Below are 23,731 nucleotides of genomic sequence, written 5' to 3' on the forward strand. Positions count from 1 at the left end.
TCCCAGGTGGTGCCTCTTACTCTGTGCTTTCACATCCTCCCTGGCTCTCCCAGATGCTGGTGTGACTTGTGGGTACAGCGCCTTGCAGCTGCCCTGAGCCAGGCTGGGCCGCTGATCCCCAGATAAGAGGCCCAGCCGGGGCTACCCCATCAGAGACTCTCCAAGGCTTAAAAAGATTTTTTGGCTTCAGGAATAGCCGTTCTGTCTCAGAGCAGCTCTGAGTCACTGCTCTTTGGGCTCAGCTTTCTCATCCGTCAAATGGATGTTAATAGTCTTTACAGCAAGAGCCCTTAACCTCTTAACCTTAATCTGTGTGTGTGTGTGTGTGTGTGTGCGCACGCACGCATGCACGCACACACACACACATTGCTACATACCCATCCGGTTCTCCAGTCTGTGCGGTATCTTTCTCTTCCATTAGTTCCAGGTGGGTATAGCCTCTTCGTGGACAAAACCTTACTTGGAATCATTCTGGCACCAGTATTCCAAGTCCTTGAGTATGCTGAGGGGTGAGCCCAGGCTGGGGTTCTTCTCCTCCTATGTGGCTGTGGCAGGATGGACACTCCTGCTGGCTCTGAGCTCTGATCTCCATGGAAGATAGCAGCTCTTGAGATTTCATCAAGGATGCCGTTGTTGCCTTTGCTCATGAAATGTGTAGTAACTTAGCAGAAACTCCAGGGGTTGTGAGGGTCGTGTGCAAGGCAGGAAATGCTTTCTTTTGTATGTGGAACTGCTCCAAACACACCTTTGAACACCCCCGGGGGGATGACCCCTCAGTGAGGTTTCCTGAAACAGGGTCATTTCCTTGGTGTGAGCAAAGTTTTGAACGTCTAGTTTCATTCTGGTTACTACTTTCCGAAAGATACGTAAATATTCAGAGCGAGTTCTTGTTTGAGGATTTCTATTTTTAACTTTGGCTCAGGGGCCTCCCCGGTGGCACAGTGGGTTGAGTGCTGCACAGTTAAAGCTGTCCGCAGCCTCTGCAGTGTGGGTTCGATTCCCGGCCAGCCACGGAGAAACCCACATGGCGCGGCAGAAGTCTCCTTGTGGGTCTTGCCAACCCACATGGCTGCTCCCCTCAGCAGTGTCTTTGGTCCGTCTGCCTGTTCTGCTCCCCCTCTGTCTCTGGTGAATCCTCTTACCCTCTGGTGCCTCTGACATGTACCCCTGTTCTTGTATAAATAAATAAATCTTTAAAAAAAATGAACTTTGGCTCAGGTAGATCAGACCTTCTTTGAGATTGCTCTGATTTGGCATATGGTTTGTTTTTGGTCCATGAAAGCAGAGGCTGCTTGTTTCTGCCTTTAGGAGGAAGCAACTTTGCCTCTGTTTCCTTTTCTGTAAATTGAGAAACATGACACTTCCTTGGAAGGCCCCTGGGGAAGATTACAGATTATTTAGGGGGTTAATCTGGCATAGTCCCTGGCACACAATAGGAGATGGAGTGGTTACTACTTCCTCATCTCCCCCGAATGACAAAATATGATTTTGATGAAGCAGAAGGTTCAAGGAATCCCTAAAACCCCAAGGGTTTTCAGGTTTCCATGTGGCACTTTGGTTTTCAAACTCTGGGGTGTGGTGTGCGGGGTATGGGGTTCATTCAGACCACTGCCTGGTTCTGGCTCAGCCTCTGTGTGCAGTGCGCGCATCTTATAGCCTCCTGTTCTGAACCCTTCTTGTTCTCTCTTTGTTCCCCAGATGTTTGAGCCGGAAATCAATGAGAAGAGGGAGATGTCCGTGGAGGAAGGGAAGGGGCCAGGTGCTAAGGGGTCCCTACCCAACAAGGACGCCTCTCCTGGCCAGGAGTCTTCTCCTGGACAAGGTTTTCCACCCAATAAGGTCTCAGAGTCTTCTGGCCAAGAATCAGGGTCCAATGAAGACTCAACTTCTTGCAAGGAAGGCCCTTCAGGCCAAGAACTTGCGCCAAGCAAGGAATCTCTACCAGGCCAGGAAGTCCCTACAGCCCCAGATCTCCCTCCCTGCCAGGACCTTCCTACTAGGCAAGAGCCCCCTCTTAGCCAGGACCTCCCTAGCACTCAGGACCCCCCTACCCATGATCTTCCACCCTGTCAGGACCTGCCCCCCAGCCAGGTGCCCCTGCCAGCTGAGGTCCTTGCTAAGGAGACCATGAGCTCTGGGGACCCCCCAGCAGCTACTGGGGACCTGCCCGTGGCTTCCAAGCGTAACTTTGTGATCCCTGAGGTCCGGCTAGATAGCGCCTACAGCGAGGTAGGGGCAGAGGGGGGAAGCTCCGGCGAAGAGGAAGATGCAGAAGAGGAGGGGGATGAGGGTGAGGAAGAGGAGGATGAAGATACGAGTGATGACAACTACGGAGAGCACAGCGAGGTCAAGCGCAGCAGCATGATCGAGACTGGTCAGGGTGCCGAGGGTGGCCTCTCTCTGCGGGTGCAGAACTCGCTGCGGCGCCGCACCCACAGCGAGGGCAGCCTGCTGCAGGACACCGGCAGGACCTGCTTCTCCTCCGACACCACGCTGCACTGCTCAGATGCCGAAGGCACCACGTCCACCTGGGCCATGCCATCGCCTCTCACGCTCAAGAAGGAACTGGGCCGCAATGGTGGCTCCATGCACCACCTTTCCTTCTTTTTCACGGGACATAGGAAGGTAAGGTGGTCAAGGGTGGGGGGAAAAGGGGAGCTTGAGGTGAGGGGATCCAGGAGCTGCAGGGAACAGGTAGTCACCTAGTTCCACCCCAGCCTTCCAGTGAGCCTTTTACCCCATGAACAGAGGATGAAACTGAGGCCCAGAAGGATAAGGAAGGCACAACCAGACCTTAAATCCATGACGTTCTGTCTCCTGACACTGTGTTCTTACAGTCCATTGTACTGCTGGTCCCCACAGAGAGCAGAGCAGGTGTGGCCTAGCCCAGGACGCTGTGTATTTGAGCTACAAGGTCTGAGATAATAGCTAGAGAAACAGTTACAATTTAGACTTGGTCTGGGCTGAGGCAGACTAGAAACCCCTTAGCCAGCAACAGTGACAGCCGTGTTTATCCCATGTTAGGGTTGTCCTCAGCTAATTTCCATTAGCTTATTACTTCTCAGTTTAGCCCTGTCAAGTAGATATGATGGTTGTGCCCTTCTCACAGATGAGGAAACTGAGGCATAGAGAGATTCTCTTGCTTGTACCAGGTCTCACAGTTTATAAATGTCTGCACCAGAATTAGAATTTGGCTCCAGTGCTGAAGCTCTTAAACCCCTGCTATTTGCCTCTTGCAAATATTTATAAATAAATGGAAACGTGTTTATTGACTTCCTGCTGTGTGCCGAGTCCTGTGCTCTGTGCCACAGCAGGAACCACAAAAAATGTGAGGCCAACATTAGCATTAGTTCTCTGTGTGGGCGGGACGGTGGTTAAAGAGTAAAAAAATCGGGTTGTGGCCTTGAAACCCATTAACTACCTTGTGTCTGGGCTCAGTTCCTTATTTACTGTGTGGCCTTGGGTGAAGGCTCCTCTGAGCCTTCTCTGAAAAGCATTCACATCCCAAAGTGGCTGAGGACAAACCAAAGAACTGCTGCCTGGTGGGCATCAGGCAGAAGCTGGGCAAAGGTCGTTGATGCACTAACAGCCAGTGCAGGGCAAAGCATCGTTATGACAACTGCTGTGAGGCTGGGTCGGTGAGGGTGGTCAGTCCCAGGGAGGCAGCTGACCTCAGAGATCTGGGAGTTCAGGGAGGAGAGTCCTTGGGGATGGCTTCTGGAGAAAGATGCTCCTCAGCTTGGCTGCAAAGATTGAACAGATTTTGAATAAACAGAAAATTCCGTGAAAGAGGAAATGACCTGGACAAAACTGTCTGTGGAAGCCAGGGCAGGGGATTATTAGAGGAAGGGATGGTAGATGTGTGACCTTCCTGTCTATTTTTCAACCAACGTGGACAAGACTAATGGAAAGCCTTCTCAGCTCCTCAGTCACTAGCAAGAAGGCAAACTTGGCACTTGAGAAGGCACCTTCTGCTGAAAGGGGATCAGGCAGAAAGGACTGGCCGGTGCCCCCAGGAAAAAAGTCTTAAATTTGGGGCCCAGAAATTGGGCCCCTAATCCCAAAGAAACTGGGGCTGGGTCCCCAGGAAGCACATGAGGTTCTTAAACTCTGATGTGCACTGAAACTAGAGGAGGAAGTTATTAATCAGATTACGAGTCCCGAAATTCCAGATTTCTGGAGTTGGAATTTCCAGGGTAGTACCCACACCCTCTATTTTAAACAAACCTCCCCCCATCCCACCCCCAAGATATTGTGGTGTTCTCTATTTAAGGGGGGACTTCCCTCTTAGGGCATTTCTTGATGCAGCTGCTTCAGAAGAGTCCACTCACACTCACTCAGGCCAGGCCTAGATGCTCCTCTCTGGAGGATGCTGAGGCCCAAGGGCCCACAACCTGCCCTGGGACTCCCCATCCTGATCCCCACACCAGACCCTTCCAAGTTCTGTCCCTTCCCCCCTTGCGCCAATGCAAATATTTATACACAGATAAATTCACATGCATACATGCCCTTCTGGTTCCTTACACCAGTTGATCTCAGCTCTTATATGGAGGCAAATGCTTCCTCTTGGAAGTCCAGCAGGCCTGGACTAACTGTCTCCCAGCTTCCCCTTTGGTGCCAGGGTTCCCATTAGCACTCCCCCATCCCCAATGCACCCTCTTTGGGCCCATTGCTTCCTTTTTTGGTTTTGAGCAAACTGATTTGTAGAGGCCTCAGAGGCTGCCCCCAGCTCTGTGGTGGCTGCCCTTCAGTGTGGCCCTTTCGCATTCCAGGCTTCAAGTCTTTCATTATTGTTCACATCTTGTGTCCTCCCGCCAGCTTCAGAAAGAATCCTGATCTTGTCAAGGGACAGTGAGTTCTGTACCCTCACCCAGGTCTTATCCATCCCTCACTGGCGGTGGGTCTTGGGCAAGTCCCTGCTCTTCTTTGAGCCTCACCAGTGAGATGGGCACGGTAATAATACCTCCTTCACAGGGCTGCTGGGAGGATTAAATAGCCCCATTTGGGTACGGGGTTGAGGGCAGTGCCTGGTGCTCAGCGTCTGCAGTTGCTCCATAAACAGGAATCATGGAGAAGTGGCAAGAGTATAACAGTTACCTCCACAGTCCCAAGTACCTCTAGCTCCTTCTCTGGCCGTCACGGCTCACTATCAGGCGGGACCAGTTGGACTTGTCATTCAGTAGAGAACCTAAGGCCCAGGAAGAAGTGAGACACTGAGGCACCTGGACAGTGACCTCACCTTCATCCAGCGTTCTCTGGTTCTACCCCAGACCTGCTCCTCATGCTGCTGAGAGGCAGTGGAGGGGTGCTGGCAGGCAGGGGAGACAGCACGTCCCCCTATGACTTCCATCTTTCCGGCTTGGACCTCGCTTTCCCGGGAATGTCAGCCAATGCTGACAGGCCACTGTTTCCAGAAAGAGGAGAACAGGAAAGGGGTGATATTTTCAGGCTTATGGAGTTGAGCAGACCCAGGTTCAAGTCCAGCTCCACTTCCTGCTTCTTGGTACTGAGGCCTTGGCCGAGTTTTAGCTCTCTCTCTGAGTTTCAGGTTTCTCTTACAAAATGGGAGTGCTAAGTCTTCATGGACTTGTCCCAGGGATTGAAGAAGATTGCAGTAGACAGAAAGTGCTGTGCCTGTGTCAGTGATCCTGTCATGATGTGGAAGCCAGGAAGGGCAGCCAGGATTGGTGAGAACTTGGTCTGGTCCTGGTGCTTCTGTGTGGCTAAACTGAGTCTACCCCAGAGGCAGGATGCCTGTCACTGGCTGATGGCTCCATGTTGCCCATCCTGCTCTCTTGGACTCTGAGCAGTTAAAGTAGGAGTGTCTGAACCAGATTGACCTGAGAGGTAGTCTGTTCAGGTGACCTTACGTTGGACCTTCTGAGGCCCAGTGAGGAGAGACACCCCACCCCCCACAATGCCCCACACACCGCCAAGGTTACCCCCTGGGTCACCCAGGGGCCTGGCTCCTTGCCCTGAATTGAGTTGTCTTGCAGTGCCCTCTGCTGCCAGCTGCCCGTCTTGATGGCTGCTCCCTGGCAAGGCAGAGCCTCAGGCCCAGGGTCTGAGCCCAGGATGCTGCCATTATATTCCATCCAAGCCTGACATGGCTCACTCCAGTGAGAAGAGCAGAAGCCATTGTCCCACCCTGGCCAATCTCCCTTCTCTTTTCTTGCTGCAGGAGACTGGCTAGGGCAGAGGGTTGTGGGGGCAGAGGACTAGCCTGGAGGTCAGATATGAGGGCCTCTATACTGTTCCAGCTCTAACATGTGACAGTACCTTCCAGCCTTCTGTTTTAGAAAAGCTAAAGAAGTATTATATCCTATGTCTGAACAAATAAGTAGAACCTGTGTTTCCACAAGGTACTGTGGGACCTACCAGGCTAGGCCAGGTCAGAAAGGGCAGCCAGGCTTGGCCAGGCAACCCCAGAGGTCAGATCAGGAGCAACAGGGAAACCACAGCAGGCCCTGCATCACCATGGCCTCTGGAGCCTGAAATTCTCTGCTACCTCCAGACATATATGACAGCTGCTCTGGGCCTCAGTGTCCTTAGCTCTAAGCTGTTTGAATTATCACAGAGGTTAAATAGGATAAGTTGAGCACAGTGCCTGACTCATAGATAGTGAGTGCTCTACAAACAATAGCAGTGTCCACAATAGCACTCCCTTATCAAGGGCTACACGTGCCAGGCACTGGGCTGAGCACTTAGCCTGTGTTAGGCCAGTGAATCCTCTCAACAGCTCTGTGAGGTCAGTCCATGATTACCCTCATTTCACAAATAAAGAAAGGAAGGCAGAGAGGAGATGCAACTTGGCTAAGGTCAATTAGCTAGTAAGTGACTAAGCTAGGAGTCCCATCCAGGCAGCATAGGGCCTACATACTTAGCCACTGCTGTTGTTATAGTTACAATAAGAATGAGATTTCTCTAGCTCCCGGTGCTGAAGGTGGCTGGGTGAGAGCTGGTCAGGCCCCAGAAAGTCCTGCCCACAGTGAAGGGAGGCCCGGGTAGTTCTGGGCTGTCTCCATTTGCCTTTCAGCACAAGATGGGGGGTCATGCAGTGTAGCGCAACAGCGGGAGCAGATGCTGGGTGCTGGGTGCTGAGCAGGCCGAGCTGTAGCCTCTGGAGAGGAGCCTGGGGGCCCACTCGGGGGCTAGAAATCAGAACCCCAATTTTCCATCTCAGTTTCTTCTCCTCCTGGCCCGCAGGCCCCTCTTGGTGCCTGGGTTTCCCCGGCTGCTCCGGGGGCAAATTCCATGCGCCTGGCCCCTCTATCAGGTCGACTGGCTTGAGTCTGTCCCTGCCGAAGATGACCCCCTCTGAGCAATGGGAGGAAGAGCCCATTTCCCAGCAGTGCAGAGGCTGGGGGTGGCGGGCTGGGCGGGAGTGGTCCCCAGGCCCATTGTGTGGGGCCGATAAAGTGCGGAAGCTGAGGTTAGAATGGGAGGAAGCCCAGCGCCTGCGGCCCTTTCCCACGGGTGGGGGCTCCGGCCACTGCCTCACCAGGTCATTGTGACCACAGCCCGGGTGTGCAAGGGGTGCCCGCACTAACAGTGGGCAACAGACAGCCCCGGGTTGTTGAAGGCACTTTGTGTGCCAGGCTTGGGCCACTGGGGCCCAAATTTAATCCTGGCGGATCTGCCCGTTGGGAAGTGGGTGGCCATCTCCAAATCGGTGCTACAGCTAAGGAAGCTAAAGCTGAGAGTGAGAAAACCTCTCTGAAATTGGGGGAAGCAGGCCCTGTACCTATGCCTGGAGTGACAAACCACATCGGTGTGTGCCGACATGCGCACGTACACACGCATGTTTACAATCCTGGTAGCACAGCATACTCAGGAAGGAGGCGGCTACTCCCCTGACTCTTGCACTGAAAACATTCAAAGTGTGTCCTATCCTTGCATTTGAGGAACAGTGTCCTCTGGTGGAGAAACACAGGTCTCAATTCAACCAGAATTCCAGCTGTCACTTAGGTGCAGAGGATCCTTGAGCAAGCAACTTAATAACTTCTTTTTTAAAAAAATTTATTTATTTATACAAGCACTGGGTACAGTCAGAAGCACGGGAGGGTGGGAGAATTCACCAGAGCCAGAGCTGGGAGCAGAGCAGGCAGACTGACGAAGTACACTGCTAAGGGGAGCAGCGGGCTCAGCAGGAGAGGTCTGCATGCCGTGTGGGACCCTCGCCGGTGGCCGGGGATCGAACCGGTGCTACAGAGGCTGTGGGCATCTTCATAGCCCAGCGTTCAACCGCTGTGCCACCAGGGAGGCCCTTAATAACTTCTTGAGCCTCCTTTTACTTTATGGGCTTAATATAAAGATGAATGACAGTTTCTGGACTCTGCCCATTCGCAGGTCGACCCTATAGTGTGAATTCCATAAATGAAGTTTTTACTCATCCATCCACCCATTGAGGGAGCTCTACTGGCATTAGGAGGAGCTCCTCCCTGCTGGCTTTATCTGGAAAAGGTCACTTTTCTTTCCAGAATTATCACAACATTGAAAGCTTAGCTCATCTTTGCTTCATAAATGAGGAAACTGAGGTCCAGAGTGGGACTCATGAGGATTCAGGACTGAAATCCGCACGTGGCTGCCTTCTGTCTTGTCTTGGGACACAGTGTCCATGGCCAGCCTACCCCAAGGTGTAGCTCCTGTGCCATCTCAGAGTATTTTGGGGGGTCTTGCTCTGGGGTAGCACTGTTGGGGCCCTGGGTCTCCCACAGGGGCAAAAGGACAAGCATAGACAGGGCTAGCGAGGCAGAGGGTGGCCCTCGTAGAGATGGGGGCAATCTAGAGTGGTCTGGAAGGAGGAGGAGTGCAGAGGAGGAGGTGGAGGCTGGGGAGGAGTGGAGAGAGGGCATCCAGCAGGGAGCACAGCAGAGGTAAAGCAGGGAGAGGGTTGTGGAGTACATAGGCTGTGGGCTCCCAGGGGACACTGGGGGATAAAGTGGCAGGTCTTGAATCAAGCAGTGAGGGCCTCAAGACCACTGTCAAATTCCCTCCCCCCTTGATTCATTTATTTGACAAATATTTTTTTTTTTTAAGATTTACATATTTATTTATACAAGCACTGGGTACAGCCAGAAGCGCGGGAGGGTGAGAGAATTCACCAGAGCCAGAGCGGGGAGCAGAGCAGGCAGAAGGACCGAAGTACACTGCTGAGGGGAGCAGCGGGCGGCAGGAGAGGTCTGCGCGCCATGTGGGACCCTCCTCCAGTGGCCGGGGAGCAGCCGGGGATCGAACTGGCGCTGCAGAGGCTGCGGGCAGCTTCTCAACCCAGCGCTCAACCGCTGCGCCACCAGGAGGCCCTATTTGACAAATATTTATGAGATCTTTAACATGTGTGAGGCAGACAGAAGCTGTACTCTTTTTTTTTTTTTTTAAAGATTTATTTATTTATTTATTTATACAAGCACTGGGTACAGTCAGAAGCGCGGGAGGGTGAGAGGATTTACCAGAGACAGAGTGGGGAACAGAACAGGCAGACGGACAGAAGTACACTGCTGAGGGGAGCAGTGGGTGCAACAGGAGAGGTCTGCACGCCATGTGGGACCCTCACTGGCGGCCGGGGATCGAAACGGTGATGCAGAGGCTGCGGGCAGCTTCGCAACCCAGCGCTCAACCGCTGCGCCACCAGGGGAGGCCCAGAAGCTGTACTCTTGGGAACTGACAGTGGGGCAGAGGAGACCGATTTGGAACACGTCATTTTGTGTGTGGTGGAGACCTCCAAGGGGTGAGGGGCACGAATGTGGTCTAGCAGTCAGGGAGGGCTTCCCAGAGGAGAAAGCATTTAAACTACTTACCCAAACTCTAGGTATTTTCCAAGATTGGAGGAAAAGGAAGTGGGAAAGTCACAAAAGCAACCTTCATGGAAGGAATAGCACATTTGAGGGCCTAAAGGGGGAGACAGGGCAGGTGAAGACGTTTTTCTGATCGGAGGGCAGCTCAAGGAGGTGGCAGGAGCAGGGGTCAGGCTGGAAGCATAATTGAAAGATTTGTATCTGCTATTAAAATGGAATGTACTGCCCAGATCTTAAGCTGATAGATTCTGTATGTCATGTTACAGAATTTAGACATCCCAAGGGCGCTAGGGAGCCATGGAAAACTTTCAGGCAAGAGAGGTGCTCTTAGGCTTGTGTAAGTTCATCTTATGCACAGCTGTCCAATCTCAAGTGTCATTCAAACCTCAGAATCCTAAGTTAGTCAGTCATTGAAATCTTGATTTTGAAAATAAGATCTAGAGGCTCAGAGGGATAGCAACTCTGAGGTCACACAGCGGAATCCCAACAGGACCCCTGATCTCCAGCCTACAATAGGGACTCTGCCATCACGACTATATCTTTGGCTTCTGCTCCCTAGCTGGGTGCCTAGGTGCACCTGGAGAACCCTCTGGCTAGAGGTGCTGTCAGGCTGGCTCCAGTACCTGCATAAGCAGCTCCCCATTGCATGGTCTTCCTCCCTTCCCTGTTCTGCAAGTGGTGGGAAGTTTGGGAGTGAGGTGGGCTGTCTGTCGGAGCTCTTGGATCCGCCAGCCTGTTTTTGCTCAGACAGCAGCCTCTGGATGCCCAGATCACAGCATGTCTTTCTTTTCTCTGCAGACGAGTGGGGCCGACACAGTTGGGGACAATGATGAAGGCTCCCAGAAGAGAAAGAGCAAAAACTTGTACGTTGGATAGCTCCGCCCTGGCAATCAGGGAGGCTCCCTGCACCCTTCTTTCTTCTCTACTCTTGGGCTTGTCTCTCCTTCAAGGGTACAGGTGGGGAGAAGAGGCTGCCTCAGTCCTGCCCCGACAGACAGTGAGCAATAGGATCTTAGGACTTAGCAGTGGCCCTAGGGTGGAGTCAGCAGGGTCTTGAGCATTCTGCAGTGCCCTCAGCAGCCACCCAGTGCCAGGCAAGGTATTGATTCAGCACTTGGAAGTCACAGGAAACAAAGCAGACACAACCCGCTAGGTTGCCCTGGCCTCAGCCCAACCCTTGAGTCTAGCAGACGCTGAGTGACCTCAGAGGTTTCCTTGCTCCCTGTGGGGCTATGAGTAACCTGAGACAGGGCTGAACTGACCCATTAAAGGGATTCCCCTTTGTCCTCGTGCTTTTGAAGGCTAACAGTCTCTGGCATGGCCAGGAGGGGGCGCTGCTGGTCTAGATAGCTTAATCCAAGGCTTTCTGGCCAGCCTCAGGGCTCCTTATACTTTCATTGTGGAGGTTTGTGAGAGTGCCAGTGAGCTGGATGCGTGGGGGTTCTCCTCGGGACTCTTTGTACCCCAACACCCTGGATACTGCTTAGTGGAATAGAGAAGAAGGCAGTGGGGTGCACATGGTGCCAACCCTTTGGGGGGAGCCCTTCCCATATGCCTCCTGCAAACTTCTTGCTGTCAACCTTGACTGGGGTCCACTACCCTAAAAGACCTCTCTTGCCCCAGTTCCCCTGTACTCCTCCGGCTTCCTGCAGAAACTGCAGGCTTCTCTCAATTCTTGAACCAGGAACAATAGCGCTTTCTAGGGAAGGAGAAATGCACTAGCAAAACAGTCCTCTGCACCAGCCATCTGGTTCAGGCTGCTATGGGTGTTGTTCCCAGGGGTGAAACAGTGGCGGCATTGGAAGTTGTCCAGGGTGCTGGAGCTGTCCTGGTCCACCAACTCTGGCTGCCCGCCAGAGAAGGCGCTGCCTTTTGAATGCCTGAAGCTCACATTCTTAAAAGTTTATTTAACTGAGGGCTCTTAGAATCCAGGATAATAAAACTAACTGATATTTATTGTGCCAGGCACTGTTCTATGTACATTTACATATGCCATAAAATTTAACCTTTATCATTTTTCCTTTTTTTTTTCTTATTTATCCTGTTTTACAAATGAGTAAACTGAGCAGAAAGAATTTCCTTGTCCAAGGTCACACAGCAAGAGGTAGAGCTGGAATCTAGCATGCAGCTCCAAAAATATATATTAACACATTGTATTAATTAAAATCAAAACACATCAATAGTGTATTACAATACAATAATATTTTTTTCTTTAGAGCCTATTTTTCAGCTCAATGTAGAGCACTCTGAAGGCGTCCCTTTCCACAACACCTCTGCTAAGTGGCCTTTGAACCCCTGTTGACGGGCGCCTGTTCTCCAGAGGCCAATCATCCTGTCTCTTCATGACTGGAGAAAAAGTGCTTGTTCTTACGTGGATCCTTGTTCTGCCTCTGGGCCCACGTGGCACATAAAGGCCCCTCTAACTGCTACTGCGGACTTCTAAGATCCCTTCTGAGGATCTGTGCACTGCAGCCTTGAGCCAGCCTGGGGGCAGCTGGGCAGGAAGAGAAGGCTTGGCCCCCTCTGGCCAGCGCCTGGTAGGCTCTGAGCTGGCAAGGGCCCATGTGAATGGAGGTGCCTGCAGGCTGGACCTCAAGCATACCCCTGACCCCTCTCTGGGCTTCTGTGTCCTCACTTGGTTTGGGCCTGGAGCAGCGGGCTCTCAGACAGAGGGAGTCCCCAGGAAGCCCTGTTGTTTCATTCCAGCCACCCAGGCCACGCTGAGCCAGGCTGATCCCGGGACTGCTGGGCTTTGTCTCATTGGCATGGAACTTGATAGAGTAGGGTCCCCATCTCAGGGCCACCACTCCAGACCCTCTGGACATGTCGGGGTCAGCTCCTTACCTTACCTGAAGTTTATTTTGCCCCGACACTGTTTGATATGCGTATTCTCCTTGCCTTGAAGCAACTCCAGCATGCCTGTTTGACAGATGAAACTGCCTGATATCCAGAGAGGTTAGGGAACTTGAGCAAGGGCACACAGTTGGTGGTAACTGCTGGAGCTGGGATTTGAACCTGCCCCCAAGAGTCACTTCCCCTAATTACACGAGGTGTCCCCCTTAGTCTCAGCACAGTTTGAAGCTGGAATAACTTCAGAAGTATAAATCATACAAATTTACACAATGCAAGGCAAAGTTGAGTGAGTGAAATTTCTTTTACACTTACTTAGCTGATGGCTAATTTTAAAATTTTAAATTTTCACTCCGGGTTCCAGGCAGCGTTTTTTACCTTCCATTAGAAGAATGGGGACCAAAACTTCAAACTGAAAAATTATCTTTCAAAAAGCACAAATCTAAATGTGCGTTAAAAAAGAAATGCAATTACATTTTTTCAGTGGCGTTTTTCCAAGGTTACAGGATTTGTACTTCTGAAGTGATTCTGGTTTCAAGTTGTACAAAGACCTCCGGACAAGCCTGCAAATTCATGGGGGCTGTCCCGGAGCCAGCGACTGAAGCTGGGGGGCTGGCTGGCTGGAGATCTTGTGGAGACACCTCTGCTGGGGGCCTGGGGACCAGGGGGGGGCTTCAACCTCTTTCTTGCCAGCTTCACTCAGCTCTGAAATCCGCTGCCCGGGGTGGGGGTGGGGGGTGTGCCAAGGCTAAAAATGGTTCTGGGCTAAAAATAGCCCGTCCCGCCACTCCGGTGGGCAGGCCCTCCCCGCCCTCGCTCCTACCCTCCCGGCAATTTGCTGACTTGTTTTCTCCTCCTTCCCCTGGCGCTGCCATGGTAACGGGGAGGCCGGTCACAAATAACAGGGTCTGGCTTCCTGCCGGGGCGGGCCCCAGAGGCTGCCCCTCGCAGACACATGCCCCTTTCCGGGCTCCCTCTCAGGGTTGGCCGGGAGGGATTTTTTTCCGCTCCACCTCTTGTCCCGCCCATTTCCTGGCTCCTCCCGGCCGAGTCCCAGCCCGGCCTGTGCCTGGCCGTCCAGTCGTCCGGCTGGGATCCCGGCGAGCGCTCGGCTGCTCCCGCCCCTTGCTGCCCTGGGCCCTGGACGCGAGTGGGAGTCGGGAGCCCAGGGTGCTCCCTGCAGACCCTCCCTGGGGCCCCGAAGGGGGGCCCTGCAGAGATGCTGCGAGGCATGTACCTCACACGCAACGGGAACCTCCAGAGGCGGCACACGATGAAGGAGTAGGTGCCCCAGCCCCAGCCACACCCTCCACACCCTGCATTTGCAGGGATTGAATGTGCCAGGCTGACCGACCACCTCCTCTGCTTCTGCCCCCAGAGCCAAGGACATGAAGAACAAGCTGGCCATCTTCAGGCGGCGGAACGAGTCCCCTGGGGCCCAGCCAGCGGGCAAGGCAGACAAAATGATGAAGTCCTTGAAGTAGGTACTCCCTGACATCCCTGCCTACCCCCCACCCCAATTCTCACAGGTCTCTGGGACAAGAGGACTGGGGGGGGAGAGGGGGCTTCTGTTGGCTTGACCATGCTCTGGAGGAGATGGAGGTTCTCTGAGGGAACCTGGTACCCACAAACAGCAGTGCTGAGGACCGCAGCCAGGGATGGAGGTGGGGATTAGATGTGATGCCGACCCCCAAAAAAGGGGTAGGCCCCCTCTTGGTCTCGTCAGTCAGGCTGCCACCTGGGCCAAGGTCTGCTAATGGAGACTGCCCAACCCCAGCCACCCCACTTTTCCCAGCCTCACTGAGCCTTCAGTACACCCCTTACCTTGTCCCTCAGGCCTACCTCGGAGGAAGCCCTCAAGTGGGGCGAGTCCTTGGAGAAGCTGCTGCTTGACAAATGTAAGTGGGGGCCAAGAGGCCTATTTCCCTCTCTATCCTGTTTTCTCCCTCCTCTCTCCTTCCCACTCCCACACTCAGGATTTGCCTTGTCCTGGACAGGTTGCCTTTCCCTCGCTTTTGGGCCCAGCCAGGTGTCCCTGGCGTGGGAGAGGCCGAGGCCTTTGGTCTGGTCTTGGAGCTGGCTCCTGCCAGCCCCTCCCCATCCATGGGAGCTGGCACTGCCTGAGAGAGGCCCTTGGGACCTGTGTGCTCATACCCATATTCCCAGAATAACAATAAACATTTCCATGTACTGGGAGCTTATACTGGCCAGATGTGCCCATCGTCTCACGGGCAGGACCTCCTCTGGTCCTACAGGCTCCGAGAGCTGAGGCTGATGTGCTCCATTTTACCGATGAGGAAACTGAGGCAGAGATTGGGGGAAGACCTGACCACAGCCCACAGAGAGGCAATGGCGGGGGTGGTGCCATAGCCCAGAGCTCCTGGCTTCTGGGAGTGGGTCATCTTACTGAACTCCTAGCATCTCTACCTTAGAGGCCCAAGGAAGGTATGGTGGGGCTCCCTAGGGCACAAGGGGCTGGTTCTGTCTCTAACTCCAGGGTCTGCACTTTCCCTTGCAGATGGGATAGCAATGTTCCAGAATTTCCTTCGCACTGAATTTAGTGAGGAGAACCTGGAATTCTGGCTGGCATGTGAGGACTTCAAGAAGGTCAAATCACAGTCCAAGATGACAGCCAAAGCCAAGAAGATCTTTGCTGAGTACATCGCAACCCAGGCTTGCAAGGAGGTAGGACCTCAGCCTGGACCCTCAGGCCTCCTCACCCCATGGCCAGGGGTCCCTCCATGATTGGAGGAGCCTGACAGTCTCAGGGAGGAGCTCAGGAATGGAAGAGGCCGGAGTACCTAGGGTAGAAAGGAAGCAAGCTGGGCTCAGGGGAAGGAAGGAATTCTGCAGATATAAGCAACGGCCACCATGAAGGCGCTGTGTACCAGGTGTGTGCTCAGCCCTTTCTATGCGTGTCTTTAGCCCTCATGAAAACCTGCAAAATAGGTTTTGATGTTATCGTCACTTTGAAACTAAGGAGATGGTCCCTGAGAACCTAAGCACAGTAGCTAGTACCTATTGAGCGCTTACTGTCTGCGAAGTCCGAGGGGTTGATCTATTCCTTTAATTCCTATCTAGTTATTAAGGATGATCTGGCTTGATTTTTACAACCCTTTGAGGACTCCTGTTATTCCTAGCCTGTAGATAAGACCACCAGGGCTCAGGGCACATCAGTGATTAGTTTAAGGTCACATTCCTCCATGTGGCAGTGCTGAGACTGGCACAAGCAGCCTGACCCCAGACTTGGTTTTCAGACCCCACAAAACTACCAGTGCTGCAGTAAGTGACCAAGCCGGACTGGAATCCACTGACTCGGGGTTCCACTCTGAAGCTTGAGATGGGGAGCTGAGTCCCTGTCCCCCATTCTCGGCCCCCAGGGTCAGCCCCCTGACCATGCCACCCTCCTATTCGGCAGGTAAACCTGGACTCTTCCACGCGGGAGCACACCAAGGGCAACCTGCAGAGTGTCACGCGGGGCTGCTTCGATCTAGCACAGAAGCGCATCTTTGGGCTCATGGAAAAGGATTCATACCCACGCTTCCTCCGCTCGGACCCCTACCTGGACCTCATTAACCAGAAGAAGATGAGTCCTCCACTTTAGGGGCTGCCAAAGGCACTGTTCACACAATGCGGGCCGGGACCCCCCCCCAGCTGCCTCCCTTCCCTCTGCAACAGAGGGGGCAAGCACGCCTCCCGGAGGTGTCTGTCTGGAGGAGTAGAGGGACTGGCCTGGGCGGGGGGGGTCCCCACTGTACCGGTACAAGGGGGCTCCAAGGCCTTGGCAGGTTGGAGACCCTGGCTGAGCCAGATCCAGAGCTGCTGTTCCCTGCTAAGGAGACTCTGAGTTGACCAAGTTCCTCAAAGAACTGGCTGATGTGGCAGAGGACCCCGAGCTGGCCTCAGGGGTCCTCTATGGGTCTCGCAACTCAGACCCTTGCCTGGGTTTTATTTATTTCAACAGCACGTTGTCCTGTAATGGGACACCTTTGCCTCATCAGTTTTCCTAATTTACAAGTGCAATATTTTATCCACTGCCTTGTGAACAGCCACCTTACAGAGAAGGTGAGCACCACTTTCCAGCATCAGGGGATTCCTGGTCCTCGGCACCAGTGACAGGCAGCTGGGTCTTCTTGCAGGGCCTGAGGGGCATGGACTGCAGTCTGACCTCTCACGGATTCCAGCAGCTCTGGGTCAAGTGTCCCTTGTGGCTCTGGGAAAGCTTGGCGCCCTCATACCACCTGGTAGCCAAGTCTCAGAGTAAATAAAATATTATTTCTTGATGTGTGTGGTCCTGGTTTTGAGACCCGGTAAATGAGGACAGGAGGGTTGGTGACTGGACTGCCAGTCCAGCTTCTCTCCTGCCATCACCGACTCATCCTGGAGCCACAGACATGCTACCCAGTGGGAGCTGCCCTGTGGGCCAGGCGCTCTGCCGTGCTCGCTCCATTCCCATCTCTGCTTCTCCACAAGCCTGGGGAGCGGGTTTGTCCCCACTGTATAGACGAGGAGAGCACAGTCCAGTTATATAAGGTGACTTGTCCAAGGCCATACAGTTGGCAAACAGCAGAAACAGGGTCAGCCTAATCCTGTCTGGCTGCCTGTTCTCTAGAGGATGGAGTTCGCCTGCACCACCCCTGGCTATGTGGCCTTCAGCAAGTTACTTCACTTCTCTGCCCACCACACCGGGGGGTCTAGTAGGACTTTCAGATGGCACAGAGTTGGCTGGCAGAAATGGGTGAGGCCTTAAGGACAGGAGTTGCTGAGAAGTTGCCAGGAGGTAGGGTTCCCATGAGTCTCTGCGGCCCTGGGGAGGGCTTCCTCCCCTGTGCCTAACAGAGGTGCAAATTTAGGAGTATCCTGGTCTGAAGCCACACTGCAAGAGAGGCCCTGAAGCACTTACCTAAAGGGGAAGAAGAGAGACTGGAACTCAGGCTAAGCTGATGCTAAAGCTCACCCTGATCCTCACACCTCCAAGCTGCCAGAGTCTGGGCCAGTGGCCAGGGCATGACCTGCAGCAGGAGCGGGCTCAGCTGGGCTGGCATAAATCCAGATGGGATTGCTGCAGGCGGCCAGGGGCCCAGTCTCCTTGCATCTTGTTCCCTGCGTGGGGACCTGGGTTCAGGTCTCCCCACTGGAGACTTGGGGATACAAAGGACATAGGACTGGGTGCGCGCTCTCCTCCCTACCTCCCCTCACTGGCCTTCCTGGGCAAGGCCCGTTGTCCCCTCGTGTGCCCCGGCACAAGAAGGGCATCTGGTGGCCTGGTATATAGTAGGTGCTCAGTGCATGTTACAACCTTTTTCCCTGGACCTTTTTCTTCAGGAGTGGGGCTTGGTCTCGGGGGCCTGGGGCTGTGCCTGCCAGTGAGCTCTGCTGGCACCGTAAATGGTGTGGGGCTTCCCCACCTTTTGAGCCACCTGTGCCTCAGGTGGCTACAAGCTGGGGCCAGCAGAGCTCTGCTCCTGATTCAAACAAGGGTACCTTTCAGGTGTTGGCCAGGCCTGAGATGTGGGGGCCTGACCACTGGGAAAGCTGAGGACTGTGCTCTTACTCATGTTCCCCCCAAGATGACTTGGGCAGAGTTGGCCACAGAACCCACGACTTCCGAGTCCCAGCCTGGCCTGACCTCTCTGTGGCTTCTTCTTGGAGGAGACACTGGGCCCTGGACACTCACCTTCCCTTTCTTTAGGTTCCTGGGATTTAGCCTCGGGCCAGACCCTTCACCTTTCCTTCCCTCCACCCCCAAGTTGCCCTGGAAACCAAAGTCTAGGAGAACAAAGTCAGGCAGATGGAATTCCCATTTCAGAAGGCCCCACTGCCTGGTTTCCATTACTCACGCAGGTCCCTCAGCCTCAGAGCAGCTTTGGCTGCAGAGAACAGCTGGAAAGCCGACTGGAACCACGCCTGGATGCTCCTGCCCCGGCCCAGCCTGGGCTCCCCTAGGGATATACACCTCCCCCCAAATCCAGTGTTTGGAATGGACCCCACTTTTCTTTCACAGGCCCGCTGGTCTATGTCTGGCGAGCTCAGGCTGGTCAATGAATGTTCTGGGAGCGATGAGGTCATGCTGTCAGCTCTCTCCATCCCACAGGTGGGAAGACTGAGCACAGGGAGGGAAGCAGAGATGGAGCCCTGTCCACACCACTTCCTGCTCTCTGTGAGTCTATGAATAAATCATGTGATCTCTCTTTGCCTTGGTTTTTTCATCTCTAAATTGTGCGTGTTGGCATCTGCCCCAGGACTGCGATGGCTCAGTGAGGTGGTGCCTGGGACATGTTCAGCCCCAAGCCCCGCACAGGGATGTGCTCCTTCAGTGAGAGCTGCTGGCAGCGCAGGCGTCACTCAGGTGCATGGGGATGGGCAAAGCCCATCCTTCAGTGACACAGGCCTGGCTCTAGCCTGATCAGAGCGTCTGGGGAGACTTTAGCCTCAGACCCCACATCCCTGTCCCTCCAGGAACAGTTTTGCCGGAAGACAAAGTCAGTTTGTTCCAGGGAGTAAGTCAGAAATAGCCCGTCCCTTTGCCGCTGCCAGTCGGCTTGGCTGACTACCTGGAGATGGCATGGAAAGAGGGCACCGCTGTGTCCTTGGTTGGATGTCCACAGGAGGGGCTCAGCCTGGCTGTGCCAACGTCGGTGCCTGGAGGAGGCCTGTCTAGTCCCTTACGTCCTAGGCCTCCTGGCCTGGTTTGGGGCAGAGAGGGCCTCCCAGACTCTGTCCAGTCCATACTGCTGCTCAGCTCTGGGTCCCTTCTTGGGTTTCTGCTTCAATGACAGGGAACTTGTTACCTTCTGACACAGCCCAGGAGGGACTTTGAGCCCCTTAGGGGCTGGGTGTGGGGTTCTAAAGTTCTTTCCCTGTGCAGGTGGGATCCTGGGATGGTGTGGGGCAATGGAAACAGGTCAGCTGTAGCTCCTGTGGTTCATCTGCCCCATCAGTCCCTAAGTCTCCCCAGACCCTCAGCTGCACTCCCTTAAGCTTAGCTCACCCTCATCAGCCTCCTCTGAGCTCCCTACCCTCACCTCCCTTGTCACCCCCTGGCCCTCACCTGCTGTCTCAACCTGGTAGCAGTCCCTCCCACGGAATCTTACCCTAGAAAGCCTCTCTGATTTAGTACTCTTCCCCCCCAAATCTAGCCCCACACCCCTGTCTCCCTCCCAGTGCTCTCACACCCCCAAGCAGCAGGCCCCGGCCTCAGAGAAGTGCTTGCTAGTGTGCTGTTGTTTTGCTTACAATTGGCAGCATCTGTGAAACATCTGGCTTTGCCTGTCCTCTTTCTGACAGGAGGGAAGGCTCTTGCCTCTGGGGTGCCCTTTTCTTGGGTTGGAGTAGAAAATGGGGTTGAGAAAGAGCTGAAGAGGTGATGGGGGCTGCTCGACCCACTGGGCATGAGGGCATGCCTAGGGCTGGGGAGAGCAGGGCCAGGTTGCAAACGAAATCTCATTGCTGTGGTCACAGAGGGCATTCCATGCCTTATCGCCAGCATCCTCACAACAGGCTGTTTTCATTTAACAAGTGAGAAAGTCAAGGTTCAGAGAAAGTGGGTAAGTACATCATGGCTGATCAAGTATTGGGAACCCTGATCACCAACTTCCAGGCAGCCTCACCACCGGCCTGGACCTGGATCTTTGCACAGTCTAGGAATAGTGCAAATTTGAGTGGCGATATGGTCATGAGCTGAATCTCAGTTCCCGTTGAGCTTTGAGACATGTCACCTGGCCTCTCTGAGTCTTAATCTTCTGATCTATAAAATGGGAATAAAATGGGAATAAAATGGTCCCTTATGGGACCCTCGTGGACTCAGTGGGGTAATATGTCTAAACCCTCAGTGTGCCAGCCTCGGAGGGGTGCCCCACACGGGCACAGCAGTGAGGTCAGACCAAGCACCAACCAGCTGCAAAGAAGGAAGCCACCCCCGCATCTGCTCAGGGGCCAGTTTCTAAACCAGACAAACCATGACTCAACAGCCAGGGCAAGGACCCAAGAGGGCAGGGTTGGGCCCCAGTCCCTGTGGGGGCGCAAAAGAGTCTTTACCTGCTGTTTCAAGGGTAATTGAATAGCATCTAAAGTCAGGTGGTAGGTCTGACCCCAGATCTGTCTCAAATCCCTTTGTGTGATCCTAGATGAACCCCCAGTCCTGCCCTCCTCTTGGTTTCTTTTTCAGGAAAACATGGGAATCAAACTTTTCCTTGACTCTGAGGACCTTCAAAGAGACAAATGGTGCTTGGTGTGTTATGAGGTGCTGGGAGCCAGGCCAAGTGTGCCTCTGTATGGGGTGTGTGTGTGTGTGTGTATTGTCAGGACACACACACACACACACACACACACACACACCCCGAGCTGTAGTCAGAGGAGCCCCTTCCAGGCCCAGGGGCTGAGGTCAGTTTGCAACCAGAGGGTATAAAAAAGAGGAAGAGGATGAACAAAGGTAAAGCTGGCTGACCCCGAACTGGAGGGAAGGAAACGCTGCCCAGTTTTGCTCTGTTGTCAGTTTTGGGCAAACCCTTCCCTCACAGGGCCTCAATTTTTCTATCTGAAAAACAACTACAGAATGTTCAAAATTCACCGCAACAGTCCTCTTATTCTGACTCCTCAGGCTGTATTTGCTTCTTGCCCTGCCATGTTCTCACAACTGGAGCTGGCAATAGTATAGGGTCCAGGCGCTGGACAGAAAACATAAGAGAGAAGATTGTGTCTCACATAAAGGAAATTCAGATTTAAGTAGCCCAGGACTGTGTGGTGTCTCTCTGATCATCAGAAACCCTAATTTCTATTTTGTTGCTTTGCCATCCTCAAAATGTAACTTCTATCTCATGTCCGAAATGGCTGCTTGAGCTCCAGCCATCATTTCTGTATTCCCGCTAGTGGGCAGTGTGAAAAGGGCAGGTAAAGGGAATGTCAGTTATTTCTTAGAGAAGATTCCCTGTCACATGACATTTTCTCTTACATCCCACTGGTCAGAACTTAGTCACATGACACACTTAATCCCTAGAGAGGCTGGAAATGTAGGACCAGAAAAAAATCAGAGGTTCTATTACTCTAAGGTAATAGAAGGGTAGAAAATGTTGGGGGACATCTAGCTATCTGTTCAGTCACCAACGACAGACATCCACCCTCTTAGAGCAGTGAGGAAGAGAGGGGGCAAGTGGGCCTGTGTTAGTTATTGTCACACTAGTGCTTCAGAACAAACCCCTCCAAATCCAGAGACTTAGGACAACAATCATCACACACACACAAGCCTCCCTGAGGCTTCTGCAGCTCAGCTGGAGTCAACCGATCCCAGAGGAGCTGGGTGATAACTTGGCTCCTCGCTGTGGTTTCAGATCCACCCCATGTGACACGTCACCCCCACCTCCATTCTGTGGCAGGAAGGATCAGCCTCTCTACCTTGGGAAAATCCTCGCTGAATTGAAAACAGCCCAGGGAGTTTTTTGAAATAATTGTATAGTTTGAAATAATTTCATGTTTGCAGGAAATTACAAATATCGTGAGATGGTACAGAGAGGTCCCATGAACATTCACCTAGTTCCCCCCATAGTTCCATCTTACATAACTCCAGGACAACATCAACACCAGGACTCTGACATGGGTACTATGTGTACATGGAGCTCTATGTCATTTTGTCACATGTGTTGATTATGTAACCACTACAAACATCAAGAGACAGAACATTACACCACAAAGATCTCCCGTCCCACAACCCCACCCTCCCTAGAGCCCAGAAACAGGAATCCGCTTTCCATCTATGTAGTTTTGTCATGCTCAGAATGGTATGTGAATGGAGCCATACAGTATGTGACCTTTGAGACTGCTTTTTTTTTTTTTTTACTTGTCACAATTTCCTTGAGATCCATCTAAGCCGTTGTGTGTATCAGTAGTTCAATCTTGTTTATTGCTGACTAGTGTTCCTGGTAAGGACGCACAGTTGATTTAACCATTCACCTATTGAGGGACATTTTGGTTGTTTCCAGTTTGGGGCTATTGCGTATAAAACTGTTATGAACAGTTGCATAGAGAATTTTTTATGGACATAGTTTTCACTTCTTGGGAATATAAATGTCTAGGAACTTCCCTGAGGGATTGTGTGGTAAATGGTTGTGTTTTAAATGTAGGATAGGTGTAGGATAGGTGGTTACATCTCAAAGTTTTTTGAAAAATAATTCAATGCAGTGCTCGCTTCGGCAGCACATATACTAAAATTGGAACGATACAGAGAAGATTAGCATGGCCCCTGCGCAAGGATGACACGCAAATTCGTGAAGCGAAAAATAATTCAATGCATTTAGGATAGTCTTTAACTGGAGCAACTGGACATCCAAATGAAATAAAAAAGAACTTTCACCTAAACCTCACATCTTACACAAGAATTAACGCGAAATGGATTCTATGTTTAATCTAAAATGCTAAACCTTTTAGAAGAAAGCATAGGAGAAAATCTTTAGCACCTCAGGCTTGTTGAAAAGTTCCTAGACCTAACACCAAAAGCATGATCCATAAAAGAGAGAAATGGAAAATTGAATTTGATCCTCATTAAAAAGACTTAGCTTTACAAAAGACAAGTTAGGAGCAAGAAAAGACAAGCTACAGACTAAAATTATCTGCAAATCATGTATCTGACAAAGGATTCTGACGTCAAACATAGAAAGAACTCTCATAACTCAACCGGAAAAAAAGCAAATACTCTAATTAGAAATGGGAAAAAGATACAAAGAGACATTTAGCCAAAGAGAACATACAGTAGCAAAGAAGTACATGAAAGAATGTCTAATATCACAAGTTATTAAGGAAATGCAAATTAAGATCTGGGTGAGATATCCCCACACACCTGTTAGAACAGTTCAAATAAAATGTAGGCACGGCATTTAGTGCTGGCAAGGATGCAGAGAAACTAGATCTTGTGGTATTCCTGTTCAGGAAGATTTGTTAATTTCTTAAAAATTACACCTAGAATTACCATTTTATATTCCAACCAGCAGAGTGCGGGAGTTCCAATATTTTCACATCTTAATGAGCCCTTGTCTTTTTAAAATTGTATAGCCAGGGCCTCCCCTGGTGTCGCAGCGGTTGAGCGCTGGGCTGTGAAG

At 52.4% G+C, this 23,731-nt stretch overlaps 1 protein-coding gene and 1 non-coding gene across 8 annotated transcripts in view; both read left to right on the forward strand.

Annotated features, from left to right (window-relative positions):
* Positions 1 to 17,176, forward strand: part of RGS3 (regulator of G protein signaling 3) — a 140,329-nt gene extending 123,153 nt beyond the window's left edge. For 4 of the 7 annotated variants that reach the window (XM_054689374.1, XM_054689375.1, XM_037493566.2 and 1 more), the window contains 6 exons: positions 1,699 to 2,625; positions 10,593 to 10,657; positions 14,023 to 14,124; positions 14,481 to 14,542; positions 15,163 to 15,329; positions 16,063 to 16,248. In XM_054689374.1, coding sequence (XP_054545349.1) covers positions 1,699 to 2,625; positions 10,593 to 10,657; positions 14,023 to 14,124; positions 14,481 to 14,542; positions 15,163 to 15,329; positions 16,063 to 16,248 — 1,509 coding nt within the window. Of the gene's footprint in view, positions 1 to 1,698; positions 2,626 to 10,592; positions 10,658 to 13,517; positions 13,926 to 14,022; positions 14,125 to 14,480; positions 14,543 to 15,162; positions 15,330 to 16,062 lie in introns of those variants that run through there. The other 3 variants (XM_037493569.2, XM_037493570.2, XM_037493574.2) reach the window with 2 other exon arrangements.
* Positions 17,177 to 22,816: 5,640 nt separating this feature from the next.
* Positions 22,817 to 22,923, forward strand: LOC119233081 (U6 spliceosomal RNA). Its single transcript, XR_005122248.1, has one exon. It is a non-coding gene; the product is annotated as a U6 spliceosomal RNA (small nuclear RNA).
* Positions 22,924 to 23,731: the final 808 nt, after the last annotated feature.

The sequence above is a fragment of the Talpa occidentalis genome, unplaced genomic scaffold (genome assembly GCF_014898055.3).
Source record: "Talpa occidentalis isolate TD23 unplaced genomic scaffold, MPIMG_talOcc4v2.1 talOcc4.7, whole genome shotgun sequence".
NCBI classification, from domain to species: domain Eukaryota; kingdom Metazoa; phylum Chordata; class Mammalia; order Eulipotyphla; family Talpidae; genus Talpa; species Talpa occidentalis.